Raw genomic sequence first — 13,699 nt, 5'->3', positions numbered from 1 at the left:
AAATTTTACATTACATTACATTACATTACAAAATTGTTGATAACGAAAGAAACTCAATCTCTTTCTCTCGACCAGAACATATATTGACCCAATCAATCTGCAGGTAGTTAAAATCACCTATTACGACACAGTTTTTACGTTTAGCCGCTATCTTTAATCCTTCCATCATATTATAATCGTCTTCTCTCTTTTGATTTGTTGGGCGATAACAAACTCCCATAGTTAAATTTCCTTTTGGGCCCTCTATTTCAACCCAAAGCATTTCTAAAAGGGAATGTAATTCTCTGACCTCAGTCTTACTGGACCGTATATCCTCTCTGACATACAGAGCCACCCCACCTCCAACCCTTCCCTCCCTATCCTTCCGATATAACTTATATCCAGGGATCACCGTGTCCCACTGATTCTCCTCATTCCACCAAGTTTCTGAAATTCCCACAATGTCTATGTTTTCTCCCAACACTAAACATTCCAATTCACCAATTTTACTTCGGACACTTCTAGTCCTAATTTTCATGCCTGTACCAACCATGTTTCATTTGGGTCTTTTGCAAGTCATCCTTGAAGCAACATGATCACAGCACAAATGGAGAGTAGCTACACAGCTGTTACCCATTTTGGTCATAGGGCCAGATACAAACTGGATTACTTTAACTGGGATTATCTTTCTAGGCTAAACATGAAAAGTTTTCATATTCAGTGAACAGTTGCCAGCCTAGAGGGCTACCAAACACCAAGTAAAATTAAGCCATTATTATTTGATTCAGTTTAATGGGACAGTTTTAAAAGTTCTGCATCATGAATGTATTGCAGAAGTATGAATTCCCAACTTTCCAACTACACATTATTATTCATCAGAACATAATCGCTCAATATGCTCAATTTTTTCCGAGTTAGCTACATATTTCAGAACACATTTACAGGGCAAGCTTACAGTCCTAGTATGCTGAGTAGTTATTATGCAACATAATCATGGAGCAACATAATCATGGGTCTACACTTAAACAGCAGCAAAGTTAAATACCATAATAGTTACAGAAAAATAAAGAAGCAACACCCACAGATGTGTGCTCATCTTCCCAAGCAACTGTCACAACTCATCTATCATCCCCAGTCATATCTTGATGTCCCACATAACACAACCAAAATTCTGAACAGCCCCATGATGTTGTCCAACATATAACACCCTCCACACACAACTAGCTAGAGAGAAGTCACAGAAATCTCCCCAGCACATATTGTTGTGAAAGAAGGTTTCCATGAAGAACTAAAAAACTTCCAAAAAATAAAAGGGTATAATACCCAGGGAAACTTGGAAATTCAAATGCTGCTGTATAAAACAAAAGTTATCACTTATACTAATATTTTAATTTTAAAAGGTGCCAGACACTCCAAAAGACATTTTCTGTCCATGATACCAAAGTGAAACTGAGGGAGGACTCACACCCATCTCCTTCAAGCTGTGAGAAGGTAAAAAAAATGTTGGAGAGGGAGCACCTTCAACTTGAATTCTCTAAGTATTTTTCAGGTAAATTTGGCATCCCAAATATATCCAGGAATTTTTCAGGATATAAAAAAGGCCCCCAAAATCCCAGAAATATTTGGGATTTACCAGGAAGATTGGTAGCCACTGTTTGCAAACTCCCAGAGATTATCTCCCCTACCCCTTTGTTTTTGTTCTCACAGGAGGTTCTTCAAGCTTGCTAGGCTGCTTGTGTTAATTTCAAGGGTGTTTGTCAGTTGCAAGAGCGGTTTTCTTTTCCTTCTTTGACAGGGTTGCTTTGTGTTCCCTTTGCAGTTTTTAGAATGTTGCTGCTCAGTGCCTGGATTTGTTCTGCTGTGGTTTGATATTACTCCCGTTGATCTTGCACTGTTACAGTGGCACTTGGTTCTGCTGGGCATTCTATATATTGCCATTTATTGTGCTAGACTTACAAAAGTGCCCCCTTTTCAGCTTCTACTGGAGATTTTCTGGTCTCTTTGGTGTTGTTGATCTTGCACTGCTACTGTGGTACTGGATTCTGCTAGTCATCTTGTACATTGCCATTCATTCTCCTGGGCTTGCAAAAGTGCTCCGCTACCTTCAGTTTCAAATGCAGAGATTCTCAGGTGTGATGTTAGTTCTGGGTTCTGCTGCACTTCTGCACAATGCAAGTGGTTCTTCTATGCTTGCAAAAGTGCCCCCCTCCCCGCCTTCAGTTTCCACTGTAGAAATTCTTTGGTTTGCTTTTGATTCTGTTTGGCTTGGCACATTGGTTTGTACTTCTGCTAGGATTTCTGGGTTCTGAAATGTTTCTGTTGGGCTACTTGTTGGTTTTTCCATGGGAGACATCTGACCAGTAGTTGCTGCTTGCAGGCATGGCTTTTGCCCTGGAGGCAACTTGGAGGGTTTTTTTCCCCTCCCTTCCCCCAGAAAATAATGGAGGATGGCTGGGGGCACCCTGTTCAGGGGCCCACAGAATGGGACCACTTGGTCCAATCTATGTGAAATCTAAGGGAAGGGCATAAAGGAAGGGCATCAGCAGCTCCGCTTCACTTTTGGTGCCTGTACCTTTAAAAACAACTCCCCCAAACACCTGAAAAGTTTCCTCATATGTAATAATGGACCCAAAAATGTAGATACCCAGAAAAAACCCAAATCTGAATACCATACTGGAATTCGGGAGTAGCAATATTTTTTGGTCCAATATACCTGAATCCGATTTTTTTTACTTTTTTGCACTCTCCTGGCCACAACATCAGGGACAGAAGCAACCCATGCTTAATCCAAGATTCCAGCTAAAATCTACTCCTTCCCCATCACCACCAATTTAATCCTTTTTTCTATTGCTCTCCCCTACCCCTTTGTTTTGCTCTTTTCTATTGCTCCCATCAGTGTCAAGTTATTGCTCTTTTTCTATTGCTCTCCCCTACCCCTTCTATTGCTTTTTTCTATTGCTCCCATCAGTGTCAAGTTATGCCAATGACAACTTCAAAGGCATCATTATGCAATGTAATTTTTCAATACATGAAGGTTTAGAGTTGCTGCTATCATATAACTCAAGCTTAAGATCATTTGTTAGTTAACAATATATTTTTTTAAAAGTGAAGTCTATCATATACAGGAAGTAGAAGAACTTCTCTTGTGTACATGTGCACACATGAATACACACATCCACACATAAACAAGCATACATGAGCAAATAATCTAAAAGTGTTAAAGTCTGGACCAGTAAATGTCTTGTAAAATCTAATGATGCAGGCATACTTATACAATGTAGAAATATACTGGGAAATACTTATCCTAACTTACCCACTCTGCGATTGTACTCTGCACTTTGGACTCTTCATCGTGGTTGTAATTGTAGACAGTAATGGCAATTCTGTAGAACAGTCCCCCTGTCCATTAAAAGATATGTCAGAGGTTATAAGGCATATATTTTATAATAGCATACAAAACTTGCTGGTTCTGAAAATAGCAGAATGTAGATTAAACAATCAGATCACTTCAAAGTGCAAATTAACCTTATGGTGTGCAGAGGAAGTTTGGGTGAATGAAAATTAAAATCTCTGTTAAAATCAAATCAAGAATGTATAAACTCCTGCTTTGGGCTATGTTTTATGATATTACACAAAGTTCCCATTTGCAATGCAGAAATTGAAAGCACTGCATCTGTCCCTGTTGAGTTTGGATAAGAGGGAAGAAAAACTTTCTGTTCCTTTATTTGTAAATTCACTGTGTAGCTATTTTGGTGTGTGTATGTGGGTGTGTGAGTCATACCTGGACTTCAAACTGATCCTCCTCTCAGCTTTAAGTCCATGAGGCAGCTACAAACAGCTGTTTGAGATACTCTAGGCAATCTAAACCTATCCCTGATCAACTCATAGTCTGTAAATGATGAACAAGTTTTACTGAGAAAGATTTTCTAGAAATTTGTGGCATCCCTAGTATTGACTATTCATCACATGAACTAGATTGACTGAGATTTAATATCTTGTGATAAGAATACTGCTTGACAGTTTTTGATGTGGCCTCTTTCCAGTCCTGAGTCTGATGACTTAGCATTGCACTATTCATGAAAGGAAAGTGACCTTCCAATGACTTCAATGTGTATAGGGTCTCTCCGCCCCCGCCCCCCATTTAATCAGGTACTATATTAACAGTACAGTTACATTTTTTTTTGTTTTAGCACTTTTCAAATATTATGAAAAACTTACTCTTTTAAAGTGAATCTACAATTTTATTGAGTTACTAGGAAATTAGTTGTGTTCATCTTTTCAACACTATATGTCTGAACCTAATAGCAAATTAGTCAGTGACTGAGTCTAAATATGTTTATTTGATCTTATGTAACTGATATATTGAATGTTCAATAATAATAAGCATTATAAATAAATAGAAACCTAATTTTGGCCTATTATGGTAATGTTAAAATTATGATTCTAGGATCTTGAGCAGAGTTTTATACTAAACCTTCTCAGCTGTGATGCACCCCCTTTCCAAATAGGGGAAATTTGTAATTCAGCCAATACATGGCAAGAATAGTCAGGATACATGTGAGTTCTCAGTTCATCTGAATATAGATTAAAAATACTCACTATTGACAGTGGAGATAGGATTTTTCCTTTAGGCCATGATTCCATTACCGGTTACATTGGTGTGTTTTTAATGATGTTACAGAAGCTTTCCCATTATTTGTAACTGGCATCTTATATTTTAAGAGATCATATACATGAAGAGTAATTGTATCACTGATAGAACAGTATATGTGTTAACCAATTCAGATTGGAACAGACTCTGCACATTCTTTTTCAACTGATGGGATGCCACTTATAACGGCCACGTGCTGGCCCAAAGCCAGTTGCATCAGTGATGCTATCATCATTTTAAAACTTTGTTTATAAAAACAAAGATGGAAGGAGGGAGGATGTGACAAACAGGGATATATAACTGTTGTTCTGTTGTTACAGTTTGGGGTTAAATGCCAGTCGGCTGAATTTCATTTGAAGGCAATAGTTCCAATGCATGAAGCATAGGAAAAACGAAAGGCACAGCTGAACAAGCAGCATCCCTGTTAATCTCAGTTTCTCTGAAGTATCTCTTTCTCTCTCCATGCTGGATGTCCTGAATTTCAAAGCATGCCAAAAAACCCCAACTGTGGTTAGAGGCAGGGGTGGAATTCTAGCAGGAGCTCTTTTGCATATTAGGCCACACCCCCTGATGTAGCCAATCCTCAAAGAGCTTACAGGGCTCTTAATAAAGGGCCTACTGTAAGCTCCAGGAGGATTGGCTACATCAGGGGGTGTGGCCTAATATGCAAAGAAGCTCCTGCTAGAATTTTACCCCTGGTTAGAGGACCAAATGCAGTCCAATCATGAGTCCGTCAGATACACATCAATTGCTACATTCATTTTCTGACAAACCAATCAAGGAAGAGAGCAGAAGCTTTCTGTTGTCCTTACTAGCTGTCAGGTGACAAAGGTGAACAGAAATATAGCCCTTCACAGGAGGGGTTAGAAGGACTGGGGAAGAGGCCCACTCATGTGAAGAGTGAGCCTTTCCTCTGTCACTGCCATATGGTGTTATGAGTATCTTCATCCTCAAACCACAGTAAATTATTAAGCAGTTATTTATCAAAAGCATTATTGCCTAAATATAATGCTATTAGGAGAGGACTCTTCACATATGATGTTATTGTGATCCTATTGTAGCCAATCTGTTGGGAAATCTGTATAAATGAATTAGACAGCCTGCAAGACCTCAAAGGATTGATGCTATTTAATCATACCATGTATTTTCACATGCATGTTTTCAGTGATGAGTAGAACACTTTCTCAGAGTAAATCCTATTTCCATATCGGTTAAAAGGAATTTTATACTTAAATTAGGTAAAAATACAGCATACTTTTAAATGAATCAAATGTAGAAAGCTCTAAATATTAGCTATAATAATCAGCAAAGCTAAAGTGTTTACTATCCACCACCAGATAATAATTGACAATATGGGTGATTACAGATCGGCACTTTGGGCCAACTCAAAGACGCCTCTGAAATTGACCCAAAACATCCTTCCACACACAAACAGCTGTCGCCCATCCTCATCTCGTCCTCACCCTGTCCTCCAGCCTCCACCCTTTCCTCCAGCCTCCACAGCCTCCACTTCAGAAACTACCACTTCTGAAGTGGTAACAAATTTTTGAGCCGCATGCCAGTCTCCTCCTCGACGTCCGAAAGCAGAAGGGTGCAAGCGAGGTACCTTGATGGTGTGCAACTGCCAAGCTGCCCCAAGTTGCATCCGGCTTTCTAAAAATAAAATCTGTTCAATGTGCATGAGCGCACATATGTGCGCACATATGTGTACACATGCACATGCTTGTGCCTGCATGACTAATGAAAATGTATGGGGAAGCTGAGTGATGGGAATGGTGCGCAACAGCCATCTGAACAAACCCATGTCACCCCATGGATGGGATGGGGACAGCTTGCGAGGGAGTGTGCGGAGGCTTCAGGATGGCTCTTTTTGAGCCATCCCAATTTGGGATGCCTCCCATTTGCCCCAAAATGCCCGTCTGTTATCAGCCTATGTTTCAGTAAAGTTAGTACAGAAGATGATAACTTCCTTACCATCCTCAGGAGACTATTGAATGACAACATCTCAAAGGTCTTATTTTACTTTGACCAATGATTTTTTTTTTAATTATGTAAAAATGGGTAACAGTTACAACATGTCCAATGCCAGTTTAAAAAACAAAAACAGTTTTAGCTTCAATCTGAAGATTTAACATTTTCCCATATAAAAAATCTTTCACATTTTTCAGGTATATTTCTGTACATGTACTAATATAAAAATTATTGCTAAAAAAACCTGCAGCAGCCCAAACCAAAGATATGGTGCTGCAGTAGTTTGTATACATCTCCTATTTCTTTGTTCTCCACTGATCAACAAGAGTAGCAGTGGAGGAAAGTGCATAGAGATTCCAGGGTGTGCTTTCCTGAATCATGCATGAAATACAGGAAAACAGCTCAAGGTAGATACTAACATACAGCAAGGGATGATCCTCACAAACTACAGACTTTCTATATTTTATTTAATATTCTTGCTGTCAATGAAAAAGGGCATACAAATAAAGCTAAATAATGTCTCTGAACAGAATTGGTAAATCAATGACATTTGATTCATTATCACAGTAGTCTCCTTGGAATTTTGTTGGTTAGTAAATGAGTTGACTATGATCTGGAGTGGCATACTGGAGTGTTATACTATGATCATTCTTTTTAAAATAGTACAAATGCATTTCTAATCTAGTTCAATTACTTTGGAGCTTACACTAAATATAAATCTAATCTAGCCCCAGCTATTTCTAAATCCATTCTACATAATATAGCAAATGGGATGATTTTCCCCCCTTAAAATCTAGCTTCACATTTTGACATACTGTTGTTGACCTCAGGTCCACACGAACAGCCCCAGTCAATGAAGGAGTTACATAAAAAACAAGACAAAACAGATTTGGTAGAGATGGTACTGGGATGCAGAGTTGTGTAGGGTTTAGTGTTTTGGCTTGCTCCATTCAGCGCACTGGCCAGTGGTTTTTCATAAGGTGGCATTTCAGGTTCTGACACTGAAGCTGAACTTTGGGCATACAAGATGGGATGATGGGACGTTGCTCCAGTAATTACTTCTGTGTTGTTTAATGTATTTTCATTAAAATGATTAATATATTCAACATATGAAGATAACTGATCTATTGTATTGGTAGCTACTGAAACCACTGTTGATTCCAGAAGGGAGGAGTAGTTTTCCACTTTTTCATAATTCAAATAATGTTCAAAAGATGTGGAAACTCTCCACATGTATAAAGCCGTAGCTTGAATTGTACTAGGATTTAAAGGTGACAATCCTGTGTTGTTAGCATGCTGCACAGAATAGTTATTTACCTTCAGAACGGATTCATTTGCTAAAACTGCGTATCTATCAGAATTACTGCTTGCATGATCCACATCACTACCTACATAACCTAGTTGAATGAAAGAGGTAAGTTCACTTTTGGGATCTTCTGCTGATTGTTTTTCATTTTTGGTTAGATAGCTTTTATTCAATGGATTTGTCTGTTCATTTAACTCTTTCTTCCACAAAGAGTCTGAGTTAGGTGAATTTTGATTAAAGTCACTTGGAAGAATATATGAGACTGAAGATGTAGAACTTATCTTTATTGCTGAGAAGTTAACAAGCTGTGCAATTTGGGATTCTAGAGTAAGTGCTGATTCCAAAGGCTGCATCCCTGTGAGGTTAGAAATAGGAGGAATTTGCTTTCCTAGAAAAGCATTATATACAAATGAATATTCTTCATTGTTAATATCATCAGAACCACTTGTAAACTTATTATTTTGTATATCTGTATACATATTTTGAGACGGTGGTGGTATAGCATCAATCCCTGGACTCCATCCAGATTTATCCTTTGTACAGCCACTATGATTACTTTGTGTACATGATGACTTAAAATATGATGTTAATATCTCCCTGGGAGAAGGGAAGGTATTCATTACATAGCCAAGTCCTGTTTCATCCAACCTTAGCTGCACCGTTAAACTAGCAATATTTTCCAACCCATCAGTGAACGTTACATGTGACATTTCAGAAATATTTGTTTGTAAATGCAAGGAAGGCTGAATCATTACAGGTATGTCCAGTGAAGTCAAAGAAAAATGAAGTGGAGAGCTATTATTTATGGGCAAAGTTGTGTTGACAAAAGGGTCTGTTTTTTCTGTTCTTTCTGAAATCCTTGATGTGAATACTGGAACAACTGAACTAAATTTCACTCTTTCTAACATGTGAGTAAAAGTAATTTTTTTAATTCCCTTTCTAATATTAGTAGTTGTTTGCGTTGAGAGATCATCTGTCTGTGGGGGGGAACTGGAAAGGGGAACTGTCTCTCCTAGGAAAGAAAATGGCTGACTGAGTGAGAACCACCTTCCTGAAGATCCCTTAAATGGCACTACCGGCTCTTGTGTCAAAATCCAATTTTTTGGTGAAGTTGTATTAGCTATATAGTGAATAGGAAAACTAAGGTAACTTGGCTTCCAGAATTTGCTGATTTTAGTCATGTTTTTAATATCAGTTGTATGAAAAACACTATTTGAATCATCAGATATATTGTCTTTCAAATGTTTATCTCCTAGAAGTGTATTTGGCTTCAAACTTTTATTTTCCAAGGTAATTAGAGAAGCAGGCATATGGTTGATGTAAGAAATAAATGTATTTGGAAGTGCAAGTTCATCTTCTGGAGAAGAGACCTCATATGGATGTTCTAGCTGCTCCATCATAGACTTAAGCATTACTAAACTGTCTTTTGAAGTAGCCACATTCAACATTTCTTGATACAAATGTGAAACAGAAATAGTCTGATACATTTCTGAATTTCTCTCTCTTGTTTCTAATAATGCTGCTGATAAATTTTGCAATTCTATACTGTACAGCTCTGGCAGGAGAGTTTCAGCTGGCTGAATGATGGGTGTAACATCTGGAAACCAGGCTTTTATGTTCTGTAAAGAGCTAGAAGGATTTGCACTCTGTTTTAAAACTTGTTTTTTAAACTGTACCAAATTATATTCTCTGATGTTGTTCTCTGATTTTGTAGACTGTAGATCACCCATGATAAAAAAGCTATTCCCAGCAGAACCTTCTTCCAGAAGTCTCTTAGTGGGTTCTAAATAGACATTTTCAAATGATCTTTCAAGCAAGTCTAAACTGGTTTTCTTAGGAAGTGCAGAAGAAGACTGGATAGAAGGAGAATGAAAATTTTCTTCTGGAATCTCAGAAATGTGATTATTGTAAAATGTAATTTCATTCCATGCATTCAAAGACTGTAATATACTGTAAGTATTTTTATATAGAAAGGAGAATACATCACTGTTAGGAGATAACATCCATTGCTGTTCTTTTGTAGATTCATAAATATTATTTTGGCTCACCAGAGAAGGAAATACTGCATCTGATTTAGTATGTTCTATCTGAGGAACCCAAGTCTGTATCGGTCCTGTATGAATACTTTCACTCCACTGAAGAGGAAGAACCATGTTTCTGATATGACCAAGAGGGATAGTTGGCATTTCTCTTGGGTTACCCCTTTCACTTTGTAAGCTACCAGACTGCCCTGTAGTGGTGTTAAAACTTGAATAATTTATGGAAGAATTATGGTCCATGTACACTAATGCTGTAGAACCAACCAAGACATTGCCTTGAGTCTCCACAGGAACAGATGATATAGTTTCAGGGGTAGTCAGGAGAAAATAATTGGGTGTATTTTTTTTATCTGGCCTTTGGTCCTCAGTTGATGTAGATTTACTGGTATGGAGTGGTCTTTGCTTCACAGGCCAAACTATTGGGGTTGAGATAATTCCTATGTTTTTAACTCCTCTTATTTTAGAATCTTCCTGCCCATGCAGTTGTGGCTGAGAAACATCAGCTGAATTTCTCTTCACTCTGATGGCCACAGTAGCAGGATCTTCCAATTTCTGCAGGGCTGAATGTGGTAAGCCATATAGTTAATAGATGGAAAACATTTATGAAAATTTACTTACTTTCCTTCAGGCTAGGCAAGGAGACTGAAAGAGGAAAGGGATTCCCATTTATTTCAATGGGAACTGCATTAGGTTTCATCAAGTTTGAGTTCAGCTGATTTTTATAGACTTCTATCACAAAAAATAACTTTTAATACTCTAGCCTTATTCTATTTCTTGTGAATGTCTGCAGTTCCCATTGACTTAAATGATGCAACACTTAATTTGGCTCTCTAACTATTCTAAACTCTGTTATCACTTGTACAAAAACAATTGTTTTTTAAAAAGCCTTTGCGACCCATTCAAACCCACATAACACATAGATTTTTAAAATACAAAATTATTGATTTACTTGTACAGGATCAATAAAATAATTCAATTAGAAATGAAGTTTTTATATAGTTTTGTATGTATTTGTAACATCATAACAAGATGTGCAACTTGTAAAAGCCCTGATAATACTTCAGCATTGTACAACGACCTGATGGTAGCTATGATCTTGTGCTGTACTCTGGCAACCTACTCTTCACCAAGAGTCTGTTTAAGTTCCTCTAATGATGCACTAGAATCATAGAATCATGGAGTTAGAAGGGGTCATACAGAACATCTAGTCCAACCCTCTGCTCAATGCAGGATCAGCCTACAGCATCTCTGACAAGTGTTTGTCCAGCCACTTCTCAAAGATTGCCAGTGAGGGGAAGCTCACCTTGGGAGGTGATTACACTGCCAAACAACTCTTACTGTAAAAAAAGTTTTTCCTAATATCCAGTCAATACCTTTGCCACCCTTAATTTAAACCCATTATTACACGTCCTCTCCTCTCCTGCCAACAGGAACAACTCCCTGCACTCCTCCACTGCTGATTACTATCCTTATGTGACTAAATTTATGAGGTCTTGAGTGAATATCCTGTCACATATCTATTTCCTTTGCATACCTATTTCTGAACTCTTTTATCGTGTCATTTCTAGTCTCCTATATTACATTTGGGGGCTTCATTCCATATTTTAGACATAGATCCCAACGGAAATATACAGTTCTCTACCCATGGTTTTAATATTCTCAGTCTTCTATGTATTCAGGCTCTCTTCCCTCTCTTAATTCTATATGATGATTATTACTGGTTTTTAAGGTTTAATTGTTTTTATGAAATTGAAATGTTACTGGTTTTTAAGGTTTTAAATGTTTAAGTATCAAATTGTTTTATACTTAAAATTGTTTAAATTTTATGCTTGATTAATTGTTGGAAGCCGCCCTGAGCCACTTGTGGGAAGGGCGGGATACAACTCCCGAATAAATAAATAAATAATAAAAAAATACTATTACACCCTCCCTGTGAGGCAGGCTAAGGCAATATAGAACAAGCAAATATATAATAATTTAAACTTTTAAAATTAACAGCTGTGCAGCATCAAAGTTGTGAATCCTAAGGCACCATAGTTTACAGGTTTCCCAACCCCAATCAGCGGGGGAAGGAGGAAAGAGAGGACGACTAACCATACCTTTGCTGTTCTTAACCATATGTCTGGCAGAACATCTCTGCCTTGCAGGCCCTGTAGAATTGTAGTAGATCCCATAGGGCCTGGATGTCAGCTGGCAGAAAGTTTCACCAGGTCAGAGCCAAGCCCTGGCTCTGGTTGAGGACAACTGGACACTCTTTCAGCAGGAACCTGCAGCAGATTTTTTTTTTTCCACCTGAGCACAACACTCTCCATGGGACATATTAGGAGAGGTAGTCCTGAAGGTACATTGGTCCCTGACAATTAAGGGCCTTAAAAGTCAAAACCAAAACCTTAAATCTGAATCTACACTTGCCTTCTTCTCCATCCTTGCCATAGTCTGACTCTGCCTTTAATTTTGTCTTGGAATATCTCACACTCTGGCTCTAGGATTTAGTTTACCAATATAATTCAAATCTTGGTCATAGTCAACATCCAACATACTTAGTAATGTGATATCTGCAATACTTTATTGTATGCATGCAATGATCCAGATTTGAAGAGGAAAATTTAACTATCAATGGAATGTGTATCATATCTAATATTTTTACTTGTGCTTATAAACCTCATGATGGAGCTGCACTATCTGAGGTTATAATACTTAAGTCCGACTCTTTGCAACCCCATGGACAAAGCCAGGCCCTCCTACTATCCTCCGAAGTCTGTTCAAATTCATGTTAGTTACATTAGTGTTCTTTGCAGCATCGGACTGTTCTTTCACCATCAGACACATCCACAGCTGAGTGTCCTTTCGGCTTTGGCCCAGCCGCTTCATTCTTTCTGTGGTTACTTGTACTAGCCGTCCGCTGTTCCCCAGTAGCATATTGGGCACCTCCTGATCTGAGAGGCTCATCTTCCAGTACCATATCTTTTAGCCTTTTGTTACTAAGATTCAAAGCCTTACGTGGCCTGGGACCGACATACCCGTGGGACTGCCTCCCCCATATGAGCCCCGAAGATAGTTGCGATCTGCCAATCAACATCTTTTGGCCATCCCTGGCCCAAAGGACATCCAATTTGCCTTGACCAGGGCCAGGTCCCTACCAGACTTGTTACCATTCTGTAGGGCCTGTAAGACGGAGCTGTTTCATCAGGGCTTTTGGCTGAGGCAAGTAGGCGTCCTCTCTTCCTATTGTCTATATCACCTATTGTCTTCCCCCACAATGGCTTATCATCTGAACTATTATATTGGGGCCATTTAACTATGTTTTAATCTGCAAATTGTGCCTGGCCTGTCTGTATTACATTTTTTACTAAATTGTATTGTTTAATTGTAGACTATTAATTTATTGTTGTATTTTAAACTGTTTTTATGCCTGCAATCTGCCCTGAGCCCATATGGAAAAGGACGGAATACAAATCCGCTAAATAAATAAATGAAAATTTAAAACTTTTATTAACCTAAGAACTAGAGCATAAAAATAGATAGCCCAAAGTCATAATGGTATCAAGATTACCATTTTATCTTGATGTTTAGAATTCAGTGAAATAAATATAACAGTATTATGATACGTCACTGGAACAAAATGTTTCTCTGTATTAGCATTATCCTTGGTTTTCTTTCTACAGCTGTATACTAATTCAGCACAAATATTTTTAACATTGCTGGGATTGTTACATTATATTTGACATACATAATTTCACAAGTTATCTTCAA

The 13,699-nt window shown here is 38.1% G+C and overlaps 1 protein-coding gene across 3 annotated transcripts in view; it reads right to left on the bottom strand.

The window, feature by feature from the left end:
* ADGRG6 (adhesion G protein-coupled receptor G6) overlaps positions 1-13,699 on the bottom strand; it is a 195,339-nt gene that overhangs the window by 77,728 nt on the left and 103,912 nt on the right. For all 3 annotated transcript variants that reach the window (XM_060240358.1, XM_060240339.1, XM_060240347.1), the window contains one exon: positions 3,293-3,378. In XM_060240358.1, coding sequence (XP_060096341.1) covers positions 3,293-3,378 — 86 coding nt within the window. The remainder of the gene's footprint in view (positions 1-3,292; positions 3,379-13,699) is intronic.

Source organism: Heteronotia binoei, chromosome 1 (assembly GCF_032191835.1).
Source record: "Heteronotia binoei isolate CCM8104 ecotype False Entrance Well chromosome 1, APGP_CSIRO_Hbin_v1, whole genome shotgun sequence".
NCBI lineage: Eukaryota > Metazoa > Chordata > Lepidosauria > Squamata > Gekkonidae > Heteronotia > Heteronotia binoei.
This window is presented reverse-complemented; position numbering and strand designations above follow the sequence as displayed.